A 26173-nucleotide genomic window follows, 5' to 3' on the forward strand; every position below is an offset into this window, starting at 1 on the left:
ATTGATTTGTTTAGACTTTTTACCAATAATACATCAAATCTAATTTGACGGGTTTATAGCATGGAATGTTTTAGTTTCAATAAATCGTCTTTTCCATCTGCATCAGTTTTCTGTTCGTGAAATGGCGATAGAACTCATATCCGAACAAAATCCTATAGACAACAATTCGGATTCGTGTCAGCAAATTTTAAAACACTTTAAACTGTATATTAAGAAATATTAACGATGTTTTTATTATTACAAAAGTTGCAACAGAATACGTTTCGGCCAAAAAAAAATTGTAGCATTAAAGGTTTTGCAGCATTTTCTTTGAAAAACCAGAATAACAACTGCACGCAAAGAATTAAAATTAATAGTAATATAAAATCATTATTATTTTTATAAGACATCAACTACATTTCTTTTTACTTTTGCTAATGATTTCAACATGTTCAATGACATACTTCTTGTATAAATAAAACATAATGGTTTAACCAGGATGAAAGCAAATTACATTTTTACTACATAAAAGCACCAGAGTAGCAGTTACCGATTGAATTTGTCAAATTGTATTATTTTGCATATCACATTTGGCATTTATTACTCAAAAACTATTAGTTAAACACGTTTTCTAGCTGTTGTGTATCCATATATATGATTAGAATAAGAATTCATATGATGACATTTTATCCAAATATTGGATGGAGTTAACTCTCCGTCGTTCTTGTACGCGGAACGTATCCAGTTCTTACAAATTTCATCAGTTTCATGACTTCGAATCGACTCATATGGAAATCCTCTTTTAACATGTCTTCATCAATTGACATGAGAATACAACCATCGACCTGGTTTTCTTCAAACACATCCGAATATTTTTCAAGTTTCAATTTCCTTAACCATTCGCCAACGTCCTCTATTGTTAACGAAGCGACATCTACAATTATTTCCGATTCCGATGTTTGTGACATTTGAACCGGTGTGGTTGCAGATTTACTTGATGGAGAGGGACGAACTAATCCTATTTTGTCAACGATTGACCGCCTCTCAGGGATACGAGGAGGTACGTCCGAAGCATTTTGTGAACTTGTCGGTTTTAGCCTACGTGTTAAGTCAGAAAAGGAATCGGTATTTTCTGTAATGCTTGTTTTTTCTAATGAGACCTTTTCTTGTTTGACTGATACATCTGTTTGCTTTAGTGTATCGTTTGTCTCCGATGATAGAAGCGTATTTCCTACATTTAGCTCGTCAATTTTGCCTGTCCCTGTATTCTGATCCGTTCTAGCCAATTCAAAACGACCGGTATTCCTCAGTTGCTTTTTAGCGTCTTTAATTGTATTAGAATCAAATTGTGGATTATTGGAAGTCCCTGTTTTCTTGCCGAATATTGTAACTTCGTACTGGTTTTCCTGTTGGTTCATTGATATTGTAGAAGCTCGGATAACTTCATACACCTAAAATGAAATTTTTTATACATGTTTATGGTATTCATATTTTTATTTATACCGCAATAACTCGATATTGATATTAAAGTTAAGCAGGAAACCGTGAACTGTGATGATATCGTTCAATGTTCAATAGAACTGAGGTATTCTTGAAATGGTTTATGGTTTTTCAAAACAAACAAAAGTCAATAAATCCTCATTATAACATGTATGAGAAGAATGCAAGAGTTGTCGTAAGCATAGCACCCCCCTCGTTATTCAAAGTATCTGGAAGTACGTGTCAGACTGATCTGAAAAGAGCTCACATGTTACTCCTCTTCACTATGAAGCTGTTGATCAACAAGGAAATCTTTCTGTTAGTATGAGAAAAGTTTGGCGACAACAGTTGATGGAAAAACGGAAGGACAGATATACAAGGTGATTGCAAGAAAGCCAAATATACCCCATCACCACCTATAAACCCTCCTCTCCACGTTTTAGAGTAAAGTATACTATCTCATTATGCATAAAAAAAAGACCAATGGTAAAATGTTATAGAATGCTTATTTGCTCTGTTGAATTAATGGCTTGTGGTTTTAAAGACATATTCATTGTACCCACACTATCTCCTTTTCATTCCATTGGCCCAAAGGGCACGTGTAAGCTTTTCTTATCAGTTGGTGTTAATCATCTGTCAACCAAATCTAACCACGATCACCCTTAGTGTTTTTTAGTTTAAAAGAATGTCCAAATATATGACATAAAACACAAGGGTAAAATGCAAGTATTTATCTAGTATACCGTTAAAGATAAAGAAAGTATCGCGAAGCAGAAAATGTTTCAGAATGTCAATATCTACCTACCATTTCTTGAAACTATGACTGTCAGATGATTTATCCGCGTTATTACCCTTAAGTGCCGATTTTCACTATTTTGGGCGATTTTGGCTATACTATACTATATGGATGGAAAGTGTATAAATGGCAAAAATGATCAACAGTACACGACATACAAATAAGTTACATGGCCAAAATCATCAAGTGACTAATTACAGGAGTTTTTAACTTTAAAATAAAACTTAAGTTTATCCTTTTTTGTTGTGCTGCAAAAGCTACAGACGAGAAATTGAAACTGTGAACAGCAACATTTACCAGCTTAAAAGATCTTCAAATAATTTTGCATGGCCGAAATCGAATTCGTCCTTTTACCCAATTGTTTTTTTTTTTAATTATAGTAGAAAGATAGTAAATCGAGATAAACGGAACTGGTACGAATGACTCGCAGAGCAAGATCTACTACAAAGGTAAAATGGACGAAATTGTTAGTTAACTCCTATAAGGAATATTTGTAAGAACCTTTTACATCACTTGACCTCAATCCTGGTCTTTTCGTGGTGCATCATTAGCTCAATGTTTGGTTTTCTTTGCAGTGTGTTGTGACTTTCGTTTTTCGCCTGTTCATTACATTTTGCTAGGCTGTGGTCTGTTTTTAATCAACTTATGATTTGTGACTGAACTAATGTGATTTCATATTTCATATCATATCAATACCTTGTCTGTTTGTTTCTCTCTTTTGACGACTGGTTCTGCCTTGTTGTTCCTTAATAGGTCACCAATATTATAATATTCACAGGGTGATATATACGAATAACTTTCTTCAGCATGTGCCTGTTCAGGAGAGTAAAGCGCTATATCTGTAAATAACAATACAATAAAAGTTTAGGTGAGTTTAGCGCGATATCTGTTAATTACAATACAATTAAAGCTCATGTGAGTATAGCGCGATTACTGTTCCTAGCTATACAAAATAATATTCCAGAGGTAATAGCGCGACATCTGTTCATAACAATATACACTTAAAGTGCATGTGAGTATAGCGCGATATCTGTTCATAGCTATACAAAAATAGCGTTCCGGTGGTTACTGGGCGATATCTGTTAATAACAACACAATTAAAAGTTCGAGAGAGAATAGTGCGCGATATCTGATATCAACAACACGATTAAAGTGCATGTTTGTTTTAGGAATATGCGCACGGGAGGGTCAATAGAAGAGACGTGTACCAAAATTTAGTGGACAAAGTAAATCGAATTTAGAATATAAGATTTGCCATAACCATCCATTTTTCAAATAAAATTGAGAATGGAAACGGGGAATGTGTCAAAGAGACAACAACTCGACCAAAATGCAGAAAACAACAGAAGGCCACCAATGGGTCTTCAATACAGCGAGTAAATCCCGCACCCGGATGCGTGCTTCAGCTGGCCCCTAAACAAAAAATATGTACTAGTTCAGTGATAGTGGACGTCATACTAAACTCAAAAATATATAAAAGAAACTAATATTAAAACTCATACAAGACTAACAAAGGCCAGAGGCTCTTGACTTGGGACAGGCGCAAAAATGTGGCGGGGTTAAACATGTTTTTTGAGATCTCAACCCTCCCCCTATACCTCTAGCCTATGTAGAAAAAAACAAAAACACAGCAATACGCACAGTAAAACTCAGTTCAAAAGAAGTCCGAGTCCATGTTAGAATAGGTAACAAAAGAAACTACACAAAATGACAATGATACATAAATTAACAAAGGACTACTAGCAGTTACTGACATGCCAGCTCCAGACCTCAATTAAACTGATTGTCTTCATCATATGAATATCGAGCACATTCCTTCCCGTTAGGGGTTTAGTATCATACCATCATAAAATATACGAGAAGAACATAACCCGTTTCATGCCAACAACTGGTTTTAGAATACATTTTTAAATGTGTTTATTTCCGATGCAAAGACCCTATAAGTGAATTAATATTAAAACCAAAATATGCCATCCTTAATGACAATGACCTGACAACAGTATCGTTACTATATCCCTTCTTAATAAGTCTGTTAAAAGGTTTTGTTAGCTTTTGAGGTGAATGCCGGAATGTTTGTGCTTTGTAAAGAATATAACCATAAAAGATTTAATGTGAAATACCTGAACGTATAAGATGTCTGCATGTTGATTTATATTTACGAATGATGTCCTTGTACCGATGATAAAATGTAGTAAATGTTTCGACTAGTTTGTGATATCGAAAACCCTGGTGTAATAATTGTTCATTAAAATTCTGTCCTGAAATAGCCACTAAACATGGCTGAACTACTGCATCCTCATTTAATTCCGTGGTGTCATCTTAAAATAGTCAATATGTCTACATATATTTGTTTCGCCTAACAGAAGTTCCACTGGAAACTTTGTTATAAACAATGTCATAATATTTGTTCCTGTTGGAACAAATGTTCTGTACCATTTATTCCGTTAGGAACATTTACTGTTATATTTATTCCAGTGGAAATAATATTCCAGAATATTGTTTCCATTTAGAACTTATATTATGAAGGAACTTCTATTCCGTGACAACTAGACAGAACGACGTCTTTTCTGCTTGGACAGATACATGTTCTTAACATATGATACGCCTTAGCTCCCGGATTGGATAGGACTAAATATTTGAAAAGTCGTATTCAATTACATTGAACAATTTTTCTTCCAAAGAATTACAAAACATAATAGACTATTTTGACTTGAAGACACAAAGGATTTCAGTGAACATATGTTTTTCAAAGTTCTCAGATTTATAATGGGGTTTAACTCTGGTCCCTAAGCCCTTTACATTTTATGATATTTTTCGAAAGTGGTGTAAAGACTTGTTAATTGATTAATTGAGTAGTTGTAATTAATAACAAGACATTTGCAATGTACAGTATATCTGAGATATTTATTTAACACCTTAGTTTTTCATTATTCATTATACATGTAGATAAATAAACTAACAAGGATTCCGAGAGAACCCTATTTACTCGATGGTGCAGTTTTGTAGATAGTTTTGGCTTTTATTTTCAGGTCAATTTGAATGACATAGTTCTTCAAGTATTTCATTACCTATACATATCCCAATTTAATATTGTAACATTAACCTATAATGTGTGGTTTCTGTTGCCTACCCAACTTTATCAATATAGCGGAACTGTCGTACAAGTGGGAGGTTTAGCTAGCTATAAAACCAGGTTCTTCGGAAAATGCCTGTACCAATTCAGAAATATGACAGTTTGTTTTCATTTTGTCCGTTGATTGATATCGTTTGATTTTTTGATTTTTTCTGGATTTCTATAAATCCAGGTTCAACCTTCAATTTTCTTCGGAAAATGCCTGTACCAAGTCAGGAATATGACAGTTGGTTTTCACTTTTCCGTTGATTGATAGCGTTTGATTTTGTCATTTGTTTCTGGATTCTATATAACCAGGTTCAACCTTCCATTTTCTTCGGAAAATGCCTGTACCAAGTCAGGAATATGACAGTTGTTTATCACTTTTCCGTTGATTGATAGCGTTTGATTTTATCAATTCTGGACTCCCGTTTTGAATCTACATGGAAGTTTGGTATTTTTGTTATTCTTTTATACGTCCTTGTTTTTCAACGTTTTGGCTTCCAGCGTTGCTGATGACGGTTGATCCAAGAAAGCAGCCGGACACATACAATATATAAAGTTCTTTTTTCATTGTTTTGATACCCTTGACATCATATAGATATAAGAAAATGTTGTATGAATGCCAATGAGACAACTCTCCATTCAAGTCACAATTTGTAAAGGTAAACCATTATAGGTCCAAGTACGGTCTTCATACCTGTATTGCCAAATGTTTGGTCAAATGTTATATTATCTTTGACAAACTGGTCTGTGACAGAGAGGAAATGGAGGTACTGTTCAATAGTGCAACCTTTTATAGACTTTACTATGGAAAACTGCAGATCGGGGAGATAAGCAGGGACTGCTGTTACACTACCATACAAGTTTCCTGTAGAATGAAACAAAAGGATGCATTCTAAATCAAAACCGGAAATACAATGATATGGCTAATAAGCATTTTGTAAACATAATTTGAACGGGAAAAATAATTGATAACATTTTGGGGAAAATTATTTTTTATCCAAAAATATCTGTTTAAAAAAGAGAAAAAGATTAAATCGGGTAACCATATTCATTTTCTAGCTACATAAAAAAAGACCAAATGAATGAATACAGTCTTTTGAACATGATGAGGAAATCAAGCTTACTGAAATATCATCCTTCGAACTAATTTGTTGTTTAAAAACAACTACCATGAAATATATTAGTATCTGCATTAATTTGAAATTTAATATTGTTTCATGATGTTGAAAAGGTAAATCTTACTATTATGTAATACAAAAGGTTACCGTTAGAGATCATCTTCAAGATTTCAATGATTGATCATAAATAATTGTCCATATTTTTTTTTGTTACACAAAACTCGCTATTGCTTGTGACAATATCCGTAAACATTTTTACACGTAAAATTACCACAAAGTTTAAAAATATGAAAAGACAAATTTTTGCTTCAATTTGCATGAAAAATTACTTGGCATTCTCCAATAGTATGACTTGTGTCTTAATGTTTCTTGACAATTTCTGATTTATATTAAATTTGTATGCAATTTAACGACATATTCTTGACATTCCGAATACATGGAATATGGTCTTGAAATTTCTTGACAAATTCTCCCACATTTGAATACTGTCTTGATATTTCTTGACAGGTTCTCAACTTTCGTTTTTTTTTTCTCAGTATGGCTCGACATACTCTGAACATATGTAATTGTGTCTTAAATTTACATGACAATTCTGAGCTTTACAAATCATGACCAATATACATGATACATCTGTTGATTTATTTCTCTTTATAGAATATACTATTATATCAAGTTATACTTATTGCATCCAAAAATTGGGCATGTAAATATTTTCATAACTAAAATTGTTGGTATGTATAAACTTTCATAAATACAAACATGGGTATGAAAAAATTAACAAATACAAATGTGAGTATGTTGATATAAACCAATTTAAATGAGGGTTTGTAAATTATTACAAATGTTGCCTTATAAATATTAGGAAGAATTACTAAATGATTAAAATAAATCTGTAGACATATTTCATTTTTCATGTTTAATATTCAACGGTAACATGGTAAAAAAAAAATTATAGTACCAAAATGTTGTTTTGTTTTTTTGTTATAATAAGCAATGTATTACTGTATCCTAATTCTTTTAAGTTTAGTTTAGCGGTTATAGAAATGAGTATAAAACAGCATAGAAAAATTTTAAACTGTCAGGTATGTGTCTGGTATGTGTCTATACCCAATTCAGATGCAATTTATACTGTTGAGATAGTGTCGAGACATCTTTAAGACCATCAAGATTGTGTCGAGATATATTCAGACATCGTTAAGACTGTCCAGAAAGTTTCGAGACATATTCAGACATCATTAAGAATGTCAATAATATGCCAAGAACTATCGAAACGAATTTAAGACAGTTGAGAATTGGTCAAGACAAATCAAGACACATATCAGATTGTTGAGAAAGTATCGAGAAATTTTAAGACAATGTTAATAAGGTCAAAACATATGTCAAGACAAACCAAGTACTAGTACTTATTTAAGATGAGTCTTATGTAGACGAAACGCGCGTCTGGCGTATCAATTTATAAGCCTGGTAACTAATTAAGACAAATTCAGACTTTTTACAAAAATTTCAAACAGAGAGAATGTCGAGTAAAAATTCATGCAAATTCAGACAAAAGTTGTTTTTTCAGACTTTACGACCTTTGTAGTGAAGGTTAACCAACTATTTATTTTCCATTTTTAGTTTTCAATGACATGAATGATTTCATTTTTCAAGTTAAAAGGAGGAAAATTGAAAACACAACAAAAAATACATACAAAGCATTAATAAAAGTATAACCAACTACACAATTCCTGTAAATTATTGTTCATGTCATAAATTAAAACAGTAGTTTACCGATAGTCCCGGATATCGATTAGGAAAAGACAAATCAAGGTAACGAATATATACTGTGATAATTGCATGTTATTTAAGTCTTCTGTTATGCATGCAACATCCGTCTTATACACAGTTAAAATATCATAATCGAATAAGATATGATCGACAAAATTACCGATCAGATAGCTATAAAGGTATCATAAGTCTACATCAAACTAATGAAAAAGCTATAAGACAATCATACCCTGTCTAACACTATTTTATGTTTTGCATTTCTTAATAATCACGGGCTTAAGATAGTGTTTAATATGACGTAATTTTGGCTGAGATTTTCCATAAGTTGCTTTGTTGTAAGTCAAACAGGTTGTAAGGCTTATAAGACTGTCAAAATAATAATATGGGGTACACACTGCATATGACATTAGTTAACCTCTGTTCAAATCTCATCAATCGATTTAGAAGATAGATTAAGGTCGCAAACTAATCTGAAAAACAAAATAGCGAGCCAGATGCGACAGTTGGCGCATCACCCGCCATGCGAATCCAAATTCCGTCAAAATGCCACATGTATTGATAGGTCATGCAGTGAAATTATAGAATAGACAACTACTATGGAGTCTAAAACTCTAAAGACTGCTAAAATATATCAACCATTTATAGATGGTATGTAGTGTTGATTTCAGTAATGTATCCTTAAATTTTTTTTGAGCAGTTTTGTGAAAGGAGAACCCAACTAACAGTGCAGTCCGTAAGACTAGATCGTTATGAAAAACTTTACAGTTATAGAAAATGAAGTTTATTCAGAATTTTTTTTTTCTCAAGCCTACAGTAATTCTAAGAATTAGGTTGATTCATAAAGGAATTTGTGTGCGTTGACCTCCAAAATGTTGAGGGAGGAATAATTGTCAACAAAATTGCATTAATTGAAAACTACTATCTATATTCATCAGTATATAAGTTTACTGACCACAACACATCAATAGTCGTTAATGCCGAATGTAATGAAACAATATACTAGTATATATTTCAGCAAAACAAGTACTGATCAAAGATCTTAAGTTCAATGGGTTTTGCAACCAACAAGTTAACGTGATCAATAAGAAAAGTAGACACACAATCACTGTAATCTGGGATGCACACTTACCATCACAGATAGCGTTTCCAAGGAGGAAGAAATCGTCGTACGTATTGAGGAGCTTGAGGGTGAATAGACCTGTCCTTAGTAAAGGACCAAGATGTTGTTGATCTGCATATTGATCCTCATGTGCAGAAATCTGTACTTCAATTGGAAGCTCTTTTTGTTCTAAAATCTCCTTTAGCCTAATTGACTTTCCTGTAAACAAATCGTATTTATAAATGTTCGTAAAGTCATGCTAAAAAGGAAAGTAGAAAATATACAAAGAAATGTGTATGGACAAATCACCAGCAGTTTTTTTTGTGTAATACTATAAAGATTTCTAAGGAGAGATGACATAGTTGCTGATCACCCAAGTATTAAACCTTGTATAACTTTACCTAAGTACGCTAAATTTTGTCAAATTGTGAAGTTGTATCAGAAAATGAAACAATTAATATTTATATTTGAAGATTACGTCACTCACCTTTTGGTTTTCCGTGTTTCATGATATGAAAAGTGACGTCATAATTAGCAGGAATACTGATTTTTCTTCCCTGCAATCCGTACATCCCCTTTTCACCGGAAACTACGACTGCAACAACTCTCTTCTGTGTAGAATATGTCTGGATTCTGAAAACCTATCCAAATAAAACATAAGAAACTTATTATTATGAAGGGCATTTGCACATAAAAATAATGAAAGATATGTATTTGTTCGATTATTTATACAGAAATATGAATCAAAAAGTATAAGCGATAGTTTATGAAAAATAACAAAGTCGAATCAATTTTTCTGTATTATATGATAAAGGTTTAATTTAAAACTAGTTTCCAAAATTGTGCTTAGCGGGCTGATATAAAAAAATTATCAACTGCTTCCCGTTATTGTCACCTGCCTTTCCGTAACGTTATCGCATGGCAATTCGACGTCACTCGGCAAATTCAGGATAATACAACTCAATGGCATTTTATGAGTAAAAATTAGAATAAAGTAGGATATAAAACAAATGTTAGGAAACAGGAAAAAATGTATTGATATGTGAAATGCAAAACAAATGATACAATGAATTCATCTTTTTCAAAGTTTTAAAATAGTTCGTGTCTGTATTTCTTCTGTCGTCCGTAAACATACCACAAAAGCCGAAGACTCGAGAGGGTTGATAAAACATCTGATATGAAACATGACATGTGATAATCTGATTGCATCATCTAAAATTCCTGTCCCCTGTCCAACTTCTTACAGATATCTTCTCCTTTATAGCGTTGGGTCATTTAACTTTACCAATCCCCTGTCTAATGTCTTAAAGATATCCTCTTCCATATATTCCCGTGTCACCATCATTCATACCTGTCCCCTGTCAAATGTCTCAAAGATACCCTCTTATATATATTCTTGTGTCACGATCATACATACCTGTCCCCTGTCAAATGTCTCAAAGATACCCTCTCCCATATATCCCTGTGTCACCATGACCATTTGTGGTAGGTTATCTTTGTAGTGCTCATAAAAGCTCCTCGCGCTGTAATCTTCTTTGGCAGTTTCAAACTCAACATCTATCATTTCTTCCTTTAAATAAAACAAATATCCCATGATAAGATTTTTACGTTACAATCTGCGATTGTTTCAAAACCAGGTTTAATCTACCAGTTTCAACATAAGAAAATGCATATACCAAGGCAGGAATATGATAGTTGTTATCCATTTGTTTGATGTATGTGAGCTTTTGATTTTGCCATATGATTAGGGACTTTTCGTATTGAATTTTCCTCGGCGTTAGGTATTTTTGTGATTTTACTTTTTTCAAACTCCAGTAATGAGTTTACTAACAATGTAGTTTACAAATTAAGATAAGACTATTCGAAAAACATTTCAGTCAGAATCAATCCATAAAATATATTGAATAGAATAACTTACAACATCGAATATGTTGAGCACAATTAAACCCGTTTATATCTTAAAATTAAATAGAAAAGAAAGGATACGGTGCATCCATCCATGACAAAACATCAGTAAATGCACAGCAGCAAAAAGCCAAGGTTCAGCGCTTTAATTGTTATTCTTCATCTCAAAGCCACAATGAGACTCTCAAAGTCGAGTTACAAAATGTTAAAGCCGGCTCCTAACACCAGTCTAAGTGGAATTCTTTGTTTCCCACTCCATTTCTATTTCATTCAAGTTTGGACCAGTGTAAGTCTTTTTTATCAAGGCATGAACACTTTCAAAATATATATTGTTACCTCTTGCTCTCTTCTTTTAGGCTGTTCTTTCGTTTGGGGAACTGGTTCCTTTGTATCTACTGTAGCAGGCAGTGTACCAGTATCAACAGATATAATGTTATCAGCCTTAATGTCTACCTTTTCTTCTGTTTGTGACGTACACATATATGTTTTGTTGTCGATAGCGGGAGACAAAACGGTGTCTGTTTTTGCAGTTATATTGGAAGATTGACCCGTTGTTGGCTGAGGTGGTTTTGGGGGTATGGGTGGTGGGTCTTTCTTAACGGTCTCAGATTGGGTGTTATCTTTATCTTTATTTGCTATTCCCTTCTCATCAGTATATGGTATTCGGTTTGTTAGAATCGAATCCTCATTTTTCTTTCCACTCATAGACTGACTACCTGTGTCTGTTTGCTCAACACCCACGGAAGCGTAAGTTTGGTTGTCGTATTTTGAAACTCGTAAGACATCGTAAACTTTTTCATTTCCTTTCTTTCCCTTTTTGGTGGCAGGTTTTGGTTTATCATGTCTCAGAAGGTCCCCGATGTTATAGTATTCACATGGTGAGATATACGCATAACTTTCTACAATAGAACTTTCAACTTGCTGACTTCTTTCGTTTGAATACAGGGCAATTTCTGAAAATATAAACCAATATACATGAATGTCTGGATGGAAATTAATCGATTCTTCATTCTTTAATAATTATACTAGTATTCTCTGATCTTTGAATTTAAGCATCCCATTACTCTCTTTGCTTTACATTTTATCACCCCATTATTCTCTATTCTTTAAATTTTAGCACCCCATATTTACCCTTTAGAACGATTCTTAATATTCGCTCTTCTTTAATTACTTAGGGATCTTCATTCTTTACTTTTTGCACATTATTCTCGATTATTAAAACCCCATCTAGACCCTCATACATTTTTTACAGATTTCCTTGATAGAGTTCTGCTGTTAAAAATGAAGCTTTCAAACATTTTATAGACGCCATTATGACCTGGTTGACTTTTATAAAATATAAGTGACAATGATGACCTCGGATTTGTACAAATTCTCATAGTCACAATTCCGCCCTCTTTTCATTGATTGTGATGTCGACACTACCGAATGGGAATTGACCATGACTTTGTACAACGGGTGCTAAATGGAAGCAAATTTCTTTACCATTCTGAACCACCCGAGATCAACCACTGTTTTGGTAGGATTTGTCTTGCTCAGCCTGTTGTTGTCGTTGTAAATATTGGTAGACTATTGTCTCTTTTCATCGTTTTTCATGTTTTGCCATGATGCAAGTTACTAATACGTATACATAATAAAATGCCTGTACCAAGTCAGGAATATGACAGTTGTTATCCATACATTTGATATTTTTAAACTTTTGATTTTGCCATTTGATTAGGCACTTTTCGTTTTGAATTTCCTCGGAGATCGGTATTTTAGTTATTTTATTTTATACTAATCAGTCAAACTTGTCTACTGTAACAGTCAATCATAAGGGAGTTGCACCATAGTTTTAGTGAAATACATGATTTTACGAAGTGGAAGTTTACTATCAAGATGTATGTTGTGCGCATGCTTATACTAAAACAATGGCTACTAATCTGTATTACAAAAGTAAACGACCGATTATCGAATATCAAAGTTGGCTTTAGATGGATTTGGCCTGTTTTGTCATGAAGCTCTTCAACTGTCATTTCTCGTGCATTCTTGGCTTTCAAATATTCGGCTTTCAGTGTTCCTGATGAAGGTAAATACAGGAAAACGCTCCGGACGCATACAATTTATAACGGGTTATTCTAATTTTATCATTTATTATCACTAAGCATGCTGTGTATGGGCTACTGACATGTATGATACTTAGGCACCAGCTACTTACCTGTGTTACCAAATGATTGGTCAAAAGTAATATGTTCCTTTACAAACTGGTCAGTGACAGACATGAAGTTCTTATACTGGTCATCGCTGTATCCTTTGATAGATTTAACAATAGAAAACCTAAGGTCAGGTAGGTATGCAGGAACAGCTGTAACACTGTCATAAAGTTTACCTGTAATAATTGTCATAAAGTTTACCTGTAATGATTGTCATAAAGTTTACCTGTACAAATTGTCACAAAGTTTTCCTGTAAAAATTAACATAAAGATTACCTGTAATGATTGTCATAAAGTTTACCTAAAATGATTGTCATAAGGTTTACCTTTAATAATTGTCATAAAGTTTACCAATATTGATTGTCATAAAGTGTACCTGTAATGATTGTCATAAAGTTTATCTGTAATATTAATGAATGTCATAAAGTTTACCTGTAATGATTGTCATAAAGTTAACCTGTAATAACTGTCATAAAGTTTACCTGTATGACTGCCATAAAATGTTTACCTGTTAAAATGGTCACAAAGTTTACCTGAAATGATTGTCATAAAAAAAAAGTAAAATCACAAAAATACCGAACTCCGAGGAAAATTAAATCGGAAAGTCCCTAATCACATGGCAAAATCAAATGACAAAACACATCAAACGAATGGACAACAACTGTCATATTCCTAACTTGGTACAGGCATTTTCAAATGTAGAAAATGGTGGATTGAACCTGGTTTTATAGCGCTAAACCTCTCACTTGTACGACAGTCTCATCAAATTCCGTTATATTTACAACGATGCGTGAACAAAACAGACATTATAAATAAAATAGTCAAAATATGGGTACAGCAGTCATCACTGTGTTACAATATCAAAACAAACAATTATTTACAAAAAAGCCATATCAAATTAAAAACCACATTCATTGCTTCGCGTGTCTGACGTCAGAAAATGTAAACGTCACATAAGAAGAAATTTTGTCATTCAATGTTTATTCAAAACAATTTTATAATTTCACATGGGGAATGTTGGTATACAGGGTTAAAAAATCAAAAGTTATGTTAGAATTAATTTCAGAAATAGACCGAGATTTAAAATTGTCCAGAAGTTCTTTAGAATTTTTAAGAATCCAAAAACTTATCCTGTAATGATTGTCATAAACTTTACCTGTAATGATTGTCATAAAATGTTTACCTGTAAAAATGGTCACAAAATTTACCTATAATGATTTTCGTAAAGTTTGCCTTTATTATTGTCATAAAGTTTAACTTTAATGATTGCCATAAAGTTTTCCTGTAATGATTGTGATATAGTTTACCTGTAATGATTGTCAAAAAGTTTGTTTATAATGATTTTCATAAAGTTTACCTGTAATAACTATCACAAAAATTACCTGTAATGATTGTGATAAAGTTTACCTTTATGATTGTCATAAAGTTTACTTCTGATGATTGTCACAAAGTTTAACTGTGATAATTGTCACAAAATTGACCTATAATGGTTTTCATAAAGTTTACCTTTAATAATTGCCATAAAGTTTTCCTGTAATGGTTGTCAAAAAGTTTATCTATTATAACTGTCATAAAGTTTACTTGTAATAACTATCACAAAGTTTACCTGTAATGATTAACATAAAGTTTACCTATATTGGTTGCCATTAGAGATATAAAAAAAAAACACAAAACAAAAGCCGATCAAACAATAGATTCATTCCAACACATACACAACTATAAAAACAGAAAGCAGAGTTCGAATCATGCATAGATAATGACTATTATTTCTGTGCTTTATGTATATTGTTTTGATATTTATCATTTTTGTGCCTCGTGCCGATCTATTGAGTTATGACTATTGCCACAGATTTTTACAATTTGTTCTTGCTTTATGTTGTAACATCACTGTCCAACGTTAGGGGAAGGGTTGAGCGCTAACAAATATGTTAACCCCGTTACATTCTTTATGTGCCTTTTCCATGTCAGGAGCATGTAGTTCAGTTAGAGGTACTCGTTGGTTCAAGTTTTCATTAATTGTTTTGTTATAGATTAGGCTGTTAGTTTTCCCAATTCACCTTTTTCATGCCGACTATACGGTATGGGTTTGTGTCATTGTTGAAGGCCGTATGGTTTCCTTTAATAATTGCTTACTTTCACTTCATTTGATATTTGGTGGAAAAGGGTGGCGATGCTACTGGTGTGAACAATTATAGACAGTATCTATACTACCGACGATTTCCAAAATTTTCGAAAAATCGGTATTTAAGCAACTATATGCATATTTTGTCAAATTAAAACTTCTTTTAAGGCAGCAATCGGGCTTTAGATCTGAACATTCATGTAACACTGCCCTACTGAAATTAATTGATGAATGGTTAAGTGAAATGGATAAAGGGAATTTAACATGCGCACTTTTTTTAGACTTAAGAAAAGCATTTGACATTGTTAATCATTATATTTTACTCAGTAAATTAAAAATGTATCATTGTGATGATCAAGCTATTGATTGGTTCAAATCTTATATATCAAGAAGATTTCAGAAGGTAATGATCAATGATATTGAATCTCCTTTCCGAGAGGTTCAATCAGGAGTACCACAAGGTTCTAAATTAGGACCTTTACTTTTCATAATATCAATGATTTATCACTTGTGCTTGAAAATGTTTCTTCAGAGCTTTGTGCTGATGATACAACCTTATATAAGTCATCTCAATCGGTAACAGATTTAAATGTATTTATGAATGTAGATTTTTGTAATGTTATGAATTGGTGCAATGATAATGATATGATATTGAATAGTGATAAGACTAAGGTCATGATAATTTGTTCTAATAGACTAAATCCCTTTGAATCAGAATTATATATCAAATTTTACGATGAACACAAAAAAGACGTCGTTCATAACCAAAAACTGCTAGGAATCCACATAGGTAAAACACTTTCGTGGGAAAATTATATTGACAAACTCTGTGCAGTAATTGTAAGCAGACTGCATCTTATGAGAAGACTCAAAGCATATCTTCCTGTAAGTGCTCTTAAACTTCATTATAACGGATATATACTCTCAGTCATGGATTTCTGCTGTTCCGTGTGGGGAAATGCTTCAAAAACTAATATTGAAAAGCTATATAAGTTACAAAAGCGGGCAGCAAGAATAATTGTGAATGTAGGGTTTGATATCTCTTCATCGATTATGTTTAAAGAGCAAGGATTGCTTACCATTTATAATAGAATTAAATATTTTATGGCAGTGATGATATATAAGTGTATGAATAATCTAGCACCTGAATATTTATCTGAACTATTTTCAAGCTGTTCAACTGTTAATAAATATGCATTAAGATTATCTACCCAAAATAATATATTTGTTCAACGATATGGAACAAATTATGGTAAATGAACTTTCAAGTATTCTGGAACCTTGTTGTGGAATTCTTTGCCTTTAAATTTGAAAGAAAGTAAAAGTGTAAATATTTTAAAGCAAACTGTCAATCTCATCTCTTAAAGATACAAGAAGGAAACTTTTTGTAGTTAAAATGCTATAACTTTACTGTAGTCATACTTTTTTATGTCAGTGGTATTGGTCTATCTGTACTATATATGTAATCGTGTACACATGTAGTGTAACAACATTTTGCTTTGTTTATCTTTGTGTATGTATGTAAATATATCATGTAGATGTAGAAGGCAATGGGGGTGGATTAACTGTATTGTTATCTGTGTTACCTTCTGAAAATAACAAAAATTATTATAACTGTTCGGGTTTTCATGTTTGTATCAATCGGGAGACTGTCAAGAGGGCCTCCGACATTCGAAAAAAATAACTTGCAAAGCTTGGATCTGGGATCTGTATTTTTAGAGTCAATACGAATTATACATGGCCAAATACGGTACATATGAGGTATAACAAAGCGTATACATTTCAATAAACTCACCATCACATATAGCATTCCCGAGCAGATAAAAATCCTCATATGTATTGACAAGTGTCAAGGTAAAAGATGCTGTTCTTGCTGTCGAACCAATTAAAACTTTCTCGTCTCCAGCAAATTGGACATCCAACGGGAGTTCTTTGCGCTCCAAGATTTCTTTTAAACTGGCTGGTTTACCGACTGAAATGTGTCCATAGAAAGAAAGTACATTTAACGTAGATGATAAGTGGACTTTATATTTTTCTACAAAATTTTCCTCGGTAGTGTTTTATGTTGCTTGATAACTGACTGACAATAAGGATACACAAAAACTTGGGTTTTTTTTTAAATTTTACTAGAAAATGATTCTTTGATATTGATAAATGATTATTTTAATATTCATCAATGATTTTTCAATATTAAGGATGTTGGCTGCTCTTGTTTCTGACTTGTTGTCAGATATTCGGAATCCTCTAGCTCTAGTTTAATCCAAGTAGTGCAAATAAAAAATTTGCCCGCTAACCCCTATATCTCTTTTCATAATTTATTACACATAGTTTAAATAGCCATATTTGGAAATCTCATAAAATTCTTGTTACTTTTATCATAGTTTTTGAAAGAAAAAAGGTGCCAATGTTAAATGTATAAAAAAATCTAAAGAGAATCATTTCCTGCCGAATTTTCATTGGCTTATATCTCTAAAACAAGGACACGGACCATTTCTTTGTTTCTGTGTTTTTTTGTTTTTGTTTTTTTTTTGTTTTTTTTTTGTTTTTTTTTAGTTCCGTTAGTTATATACTATGAATTTTTAATAGTCTTTTAAAAAGTTTGTTATTTTGAATCAGAGTAGCGAACATCCTTAAAAAATAAGAAATAACTTCTTCAACGGCTTGCAACAGAAATCTTAATCATCCATTTTATTGATACAAAGAGACTGCAAAGCTTCCTGGGGATTAATTTTCATAGGGTTAAAACGTTCTCAAATAAATTTCCTTGTATGCAAGTTCAAAATAGTGTGGGAACAAAAACTTTTTTTTTCTTTTTTGGCAAAATGTAATGTATAACAATACAGTGGTATTTTTCTAAAAACAATGATTAATTTGGTAACACAGTGCATTTTTCAAACTGCAATGTGGTGCAAATTTTTCAATGTTTGAAAAATACTATAACAAGGTAAACACACTTTTATGTAAACAAAAAAAGTAACAGATTTTATTTAATTAAACTATGAGAAGACAGCTCTCAAAAATGCTTACTGGAAATAAAAAGAAAAATGGGGTAACCATTCTTGTTTTCTTTTGTTTTACTTCGTAGCGACATAAATGATCTAATCTGAGCCTAGACTACACGAGTTAACGTTTCCTTTTAAACAAAGTTTTTAAATGTTTTAAGTAATCAATATTTTTTATATATGTATATCAAAACACGTATTACGATAGGAAAACGACATATTTATGTCTTCATTGAAATGAAAATACCGACACATAAGTAGCATTTCTGCATCAAAACTTGCTTTTTCAGCAAAAATGCGAGCCAATAATTTTGCATTTGATCCTAGATAGTGGAATACTGCCATCAGCGTAGGAGTTTTGTTTATTTCTTAATTCATTCTATACATGGTTAATGGTATTTTTTTTAATCGTCACGTTTCTTTATATAAACATTACGAATTGCCATGCATGTACACTAACTTATCCAATCTTAAAAGTTACCTTTGAATTTTCCTAGTTTCAAAACGTGGAACTTGACGTCATAATCCGCGGGAATACTGATTTGTCTCCCTTGTAACCCGTACATTCCTTTTTCACCGGAAACAACCAGCGCAATCACTCTCTTCTGTTTGGTATATGTTTGTATTCTAAAAACCTGCAATTGTATTTTAATTACAAACAATATGAAATTAAATACTAATATCTATCACTAATCTTTGTTGCATGCGTTTCACGTGTGGTAAACTACTGTAAACCAACTTATTTTCGCAAGCTTGCGATATTTTTGGCGATTTGAAAATAAGTTTCTTTTAGAGACAAACTGTTGCAGTAGTATAGTTAAGCCAAAATTCAAGGTTCAAACGGCATAACTCATAGAAAAAAGGGATCATAATTTTCTGTTAATATCAACATCTACATAGTATATGCATATTATCAACCAAGTTTCATGAAATTCTGTTGTGTGGTTTTGTAGGCGTTGCTATGACAAACACAGGATTGACTGACGGACCGACGGACGGAGGGATCAAAAACATTGAACCCTACGTACGCAACTTTTTGTGTTGGGATAAACTCAAGACAACAGAATTCTTTTTATATTATAGAGTTAAGGAAGGATAAGGAAACATGTTAGAACTGGAAAACATAATGAAATTTCTGAAACTACATTATTACAAACTTATATTAAAAATCAACTAGACGGCAGCGTTCAATATTAAATATAAGCTATCAAACACTTCTTCAAAACAATGCTGATTCAGCAATATGAACCATCTCCCTTATATCCCTGCGTCACCATCATACATACCTGTCCTCCCTCAAATTTCTCAAAGATACTCCCTCCAATATTACCCTGTGTCACCATTATACATACCTGTCCCGTGTCAAATGTCACAAAGATACCCTCTCCCTCTGACCCTGTGTCAAAATCATGCATAACTGTCAAATGTCTCAACGATACCCTCTCTTATATATCCCAGTGTCACCATAATACACCGTCTTACATACCTGTCCCCTGTCAAATGTCTCAAATATACCCCCTCCTAACAATCCCTGTGTCATACCTGTCCCCTGTCAAATACCTCAAAGATACCCTCTCCCACATATCCCTGTGTCACTGTTATACATACCTGTCCCCTGGCAAAAGTCTCAAAGATACTTCTCCCTCGTCTCCCTATGTCACCGTTATTCATACCTGTCCCCTGTCAAATGCTTAAATATACCCCCCTCCTAACAATCCCTGTGTCATACTTGTTCCCTGTCAAATGTCTCAAAGATACCCTCTCCCACATATCTTTGTGTCACCATGATACATACATGTCCCCTGTCACATGTCTCAAAGATACCCTCTCCTGCATTTCTTGTGTCATCATTATACATACATGTCCCCTTTCAAATTTCTCAAGGATACCCTCTCTTTCATATCCCTATTTCATCATCATACATACCTGTCCCTGTCAAATGTCTCAAAGATACCCTTTCCCATATATCCCTGTGTCACCATCATTCATACCTGTTTCCTGGCAATTATCTCAAAGATACCCTCTCCCACATATCCTTGTGTCACAATGATATATACCTGTCCTCTGTCAAATGTCTCAAAGATACCCTCTCCCACATATCCCTGTGTCACCATGATACATACCTGTCCCCTGTCAAATGTCTCAAAGATACTCTCTTCCATATATCCCGGTGTTACCATCGTACATACCTGTCCCCTGTCAAATGTCTCAAAGTTACCCTCCCCATATATCCCTGTGTCACCATCATACATACCTGTCCCCTGTCAAACGTCTCAAATATACCCTCTCCCATATATCCTTGAGTTACCATGACCATCTGTGGAAGATTATCTTTGTAATGTTCATAAAAACTCCTGGCACTGTATTCGTCTGGTACTGTTTCAAACTCAACATTATTAGAGTCCTCCATCTGAATAAAGAAATTGATTATGGAAATGTTGGAATGGATTTTTTTAAACAGTTGTTCGATTTAAGGATATACTCGGGTCAGGTTTAGGTATTTTTTTCAGATGTTTGGACTCGAGTTTTTTCCTAAGATACAGGTTAAAACATTTTCCCCCACTTTTCTTTTCAAAGAAGACTTCAATAGCTCATAAAAAGGTCATTACCAAAATTTAAGCAGATTCTAGTTTTTTCTTACGATTTGGGACCCAAATAATGACAATGCTAAATATAAGGTAGAAGTCCGAGTCTGCCTTTTCCCGCCTTTTTTTTTAAAATAAGATATCTCAAATAGGAGTTCCATATTAACCTATCAATATTTTTAGCTTATTTTGTTCTTTAACTAATGCTCTTCTGATTTATAGTATCAATTTTAAATTCTGGATTTTTTTTTAATTTCACCCAAGAACATCCTTAAGAACTGGAAATATATTTATTCGAAAAGGTATCTTTTACAATGTGAAATACCATATTTTATCTGATTTCCAACATTGTTTCCTTGTATATATGTTATCTTGGTTATACTAAGGCTAACATTCTCTTAACGTGATATAGTTTTTCTTTTAAATATAGAAAGTTATAATTAACACTACGTGACAGATCTAACTTCGGTTAGGAAATGAACAATTTGAAATGAATTAATCGCTTATATATAGGAAGTACGGATACGAAGATTCTTTTATATAAAGTGCCCCGTGCGAGGTTAGATAAGGGGAAATAAATTCAACATTGAGTTATAAAAAACGTATTGCTCCTGTATATTGCTGAGAAAAAAAAATTAGTTTGCTTTTATTAAAATTGAAAAAAAATGTTCCCTTTACCCCTCCCCCTAAACAAAGGATAGATGGTCGGTGTCTTACCGCTTTCGTTACAAGTGTCCATAAATGACTAATGTTTAAAGTCCGTTATGGTTTATTTAGGAGGAAGCTTACCGAATTTTTATTTGAATAAATACAAACCACGCTCTGTTGAAAAGGGCTCACAGGTATATTACATTGTATATATCAATCGAAAACGATTAAAGTAAGGAAGCAATTCAGTTTTCATTGTTATGATAGTGTTACTGTAATTCTATCTATACAAATCTAACCTCTTGTAATGGTATTTTGATACATGGGGAAGACCCTATCATAACGTTAAACAACCCGGGTATGACTATCAATAAATATATATATATATATTTTTCCCTTTGACTTTAGGGATTTTCCTGTGTTAGATACATTTATATATATTCAAACTGGTTAGAGTAGTTGTAAAACGGGTTATTGTTATTTTGGATTTAGATATATTGGTTATATATGCACGTGAAAACTTTTGGCGGTTGAAAGGGTGGGGTTCCGTTATATTATATAAAGAAATTGTTGGTGCTCACAGTAACTACAACATACAGTTTACCGCTTATTGTCATATATATGAATATGGATCATATAGAGATTGAGTTCATTTATATATAATTATATAATGATATGTTGGATAATTTTCTTGTATGCAAATGTGAATTTGAATATTGTTGTTCATTTATATTATAATATTGTGTTATTAAACATTGTTTGCAAGAGAAAAGAACAAATTACTGCGAGCAACCAAACCTATATTAGAGTTTTGGCTTTTTTTTACGAAGAAATTATTAAAGAAATGCTTTAAATTCGGACGAGCAGGCGAGGGAGAATTTAAATGTGATGAAAGACAAAAGATGGTAACCGTCACAGTAAACATATTGACGATGGTATGATATAGAATACGGACATGTGGTATGATATGAAATACGGACATGTGGTATGATATAGAATGCGGACATGTGGTATGATATGAAATACGGACATGTGGTATGATATAGAATACGGACATGTGGTATGATATAGAATACGGACATGTGGTATGATATATAATACGGACATATGGTTTGATATGAAATACGGACATGTGGTATGATATGAAATACGGACATGTGACATGTGGTATGATATAAAACAAGGACATATGGTACGATATAAAATACGGACATGCTGTATGATATATTGATTGATTGTTGGTTGCTTAACGTTCAGTGGCAAATATTTCGTGCATATTCAGGACGAGAACAACTTAACAATAAATAAATAGTAGGTTCTGTAATAGGGGCTTCCGGGATTAAGGTCGGAGAAATTTAGACTGCCACGGGAAATGAGGGTATATTGGATAGGGACAGAAATTTAGCCTTGCAACAGGTCAACTACGGACCCCTCAAAGAGTTGTTGCAAGGGTTCTTAACGTGCAAAGAGTAAGGCACTCTCTTCACACGCGGCATCGGATTTAACGTCCCCATTCTGACCGGACGTGGCTGCAAATTTGTACATCCCGCACAGCCAAACGGACGTCCCACTTTAGCAAGGGTTTTACTGCCGGTCGGAGGAAGACCAATGGTGACCATACTTCTATTCCCCAGTCACCCTTGGGGGTCGGTATGATATAATATAAAATACGGACATGTGGTATGATATAAAATACGGACATGTGATATGATATAAAATACGGACATGTGGTATGATATAAAATACGGACATGTGGTATGATATAAAATGATACGGATATGTGGTATGATATGAAATACGGACATGTGGTATGATATGAAATACGGACATGTGGTACGATTGCCAATAGGATAACTATCTATTAACTCCAAAGGACAAGGTCAACAATGAGCCTTCAACGATGAGCAAAGTTCGTACCGTAAGCTATAAAATCCCCCGATAGGATGTTCAGTAGAAAATTATTCTTAATATTAAAAAAGAAAAAACAAGTGTACGTCAACAATTATTATTATGACAACAATCATTAAAAACAAGGAGCAAGTAAAAACATCATTGACAATGTATGCTGATTAAGGGAGCTAAAACTGACTGATACTAGTCTGAATTCCAACGGTCTGACATTTGTATTTTTAAGAAAAGAAAAAAAAACGTGTTTTTTAAAATACACTTGAAAAATCACTTTTCTAATTAGTAGGTATGGTTTACCACTTTGATTATCTGACATCCCCTCTGTAATAGCGGTCTCTGTACTTCAAAAAATGGATAGGTTATATACACTCACTGCTCAAAATACTAGATAAAGAAATATCGCCGTCTTATTATAACACCAGTCTCTTTACTTCTACAAAAGTGCATGGGTAGACAATACCCGATCTGCTCAAAAGACTAGATAAAGAAATCATGCTCTCTTACATTTTAGTATCGGTTTCTGTATTTATTTCTACAAAATGCATACTCCATAATTATATATGTATATATATATATATGTAACTACATGTGAAAATTCTAGGTGAAGAAGCATCCCCTCTTGCACTGTAATATCTGTTCATTTAAAAAAAGTTACTTCATTAAATGTGTTTCCTGCTAAATCACTTTGTAATGAAATATTTGAAACTGGACGATCAACAAGAAATAATCATTTAGTCAATCTTCCATTCTTATATACGCTACTGTACATCTAAAAAGATAGCGCTATTGCTCAAGTAATTGAAAAGTAAATAACGTCTTGTTAAACTTATATGTCACCTAAAGTACGTGTATTTCTAAATGAATGATTACTGTATTTGGTATGCTAGCTGCTCCATACATCAGATAGAAATCATGCATTTCTACATTCAAATATCAGCTTTTTTTTCAATTCTAAAGAATAAATACACAAAAAGGTTACTCCATTGCTCAAAACACTTTGATTATAATAACAACCACTTCATTTTATGTGCTTACTTTTATAAGTATACTTGATATAGAAATCATGCCTTAATACACTCTAACATCGGTCCCTGTATTTCGTAATGAAACGTTACTCTGTTAGATGTGAGTGAAATCGGGAAGAAGAGAAGCGAGAAATTTCGAGAGATAGAGAGAGGAGAGAAGAGAAGAGAATGAGAGGATGAGAGAAAAAGAAAAAGGCGGAGAAAAAGAAAGGGAAGAGAATGAAGAGGTGGAGAGATAGAGAGAGATGGGGAGAAAAGGGAAAAGGTGGAGAAATAGATAGTGGAAGAGGAGAAGACAAAGAGAAGAGAAAAGGAAGAAGATGAGAGATAGAGAGAGAAGAAGAGAAGAATGAAAAAGAGAGATATGGAAAAGAGAATGATATAGAGAGAGGAGATAGTGAGAGAAGAATGAAGATAAGGAGGAGGGGAGAGAGAAAACCTAGTTATTCTATTTTCACAGCAAATATAGTTGTGGGAGTTTGTACCAATATATATCGTCCCAAAAATACTTGTTATTAAAATGCATTAAATTCTATGGTTCTCTCAATTGGTAGGTTAATCTTTCATGGTTTTGGTGACCTTCTTCATGTTATTTCAGGTTTATTCCCTAAAAGTTTATTATTTTTGGGGTATTTACCGGTTTTATTCATGATTATGAGCACCAGTTATCAGAAATAAAGATGTAAAACATTTGTTTTCTGATTTTGTTCCTTGACACCAGGGGTTAATAAAACTTTTCTAGTCTTCGATAAGTTTAACTGTGTCACAGTTTAATGTGTGTTCTCTAAGCAGTAATAACATTCTGCTGAATTTCTGATTAGGTATGCACACTAAACCGCATAATGGATACTATATTAAAAATCAATAGTATTATCAGAAACAAAAATACATTTCAAACCAAAACCTACATTATATCGAAAGTACAAATTTTAAAGCTATACGTGTATCGTTTGTTAGAATACAAATAAATTCATTTTATTCCCAATTATCCACAGTTACAAAAACATGTAACATTTTCCATTAATATTATATATATGAGGGGGTGGACAGCTTTTGAGGGAGGTGGGAGATGGGAGGAAGGGGGCGGGAGGTGGGAGACAAAAAATAGGTGGGAGAGGAAAAAAGATTATAAAAGTGAGAGGTGGGAGATAGGGGCGGGAGGTGGGAGAAGGGTACCCCCCTGTCCAACCCCTCATGTATAGTAAACCTGTCTTTACCAGTTGGTAATCTTTTATGAAATCAGTAGTGAAGTACGTGAACATTGGGAATATATGCATAGAAATCATTACTAAAACGTAAAAACCAAGTAATTACTCTAAAAAATGAAATAACTTACTTTTTGTCCAGATAGGAAGGTCGAACGAGGCTTTTTGTGAAGAACGCGGAAGAAGTTTGACATTTCAATCTTTATACGATCTGTTTAAATAGAA

At 33.1% G+C, this 26173-nt stretch overlaps 1 protein-coding gene across 5 annotated transcripts; it reads right to left on the reverse strand.

Moving 5' to 3' along the window:
- Window positions 1–356: 356 nt before the first annotated feature.
- Window positions 357–26173, reverse strand: LOC127723139 (uncharacterized). Of its 5 annotated transcripts, none has more exons than XM_052229635.1 (12): window positions 26080–26173; window positions 20832–20987; window positions 19059–19212; window positions 17371–17547; window positions 13459–13629; window positions 11598–12214; window positions 10774–10926; window positions 9844–9997; window positions 9387–9575; window positions 6067–6237; window positions 2951–3093; window positions 357–1430 (listed from the first exon to the last, which is right to left on the reverse strand). In XM_052229635.1, the coding sequence occupies exons 1-12, from the start codon at window positions 26140–26142 to the stop codon at window positions 687–689; spliced, it is 2892 nt and encodes a 963-aa protein (XP_052085595.1). In that variant the 5' UTR covers window positions 26143–26173; the 3' UTR covers window positions 357–686. The 5 variants fall into 5 exon arrangements, with proteins under 5 accessions (XP_052085595.1, XP_052085596.1, XP_052085597.1 ...); XM_052229636.1 differs by lacking the exon at window positions 26080–26173 and adding an exon at window positions 21880–21928; XM_052229637.1 differs by lacking the exons at window positions 20832–20987; window positions 26080–26173 and adding exons at window positions 20064–20081; window positions 20138–20263.

Source organism: Mytilus californianus, unplaced genomic scaffold (assembly GCF_021869535.1).
Source record: "Mytilus californianus isolate M0D057914Y unplaced genomic scaffold, xbMytCali1.0.p SCAF_13, whole genome shotgun sequence".
NCBI lineage: Eukaryota > Metazoa > Mollusca > Bivalvia > Mytilida > Mytilidae > Mytilus > Mytilus californianus.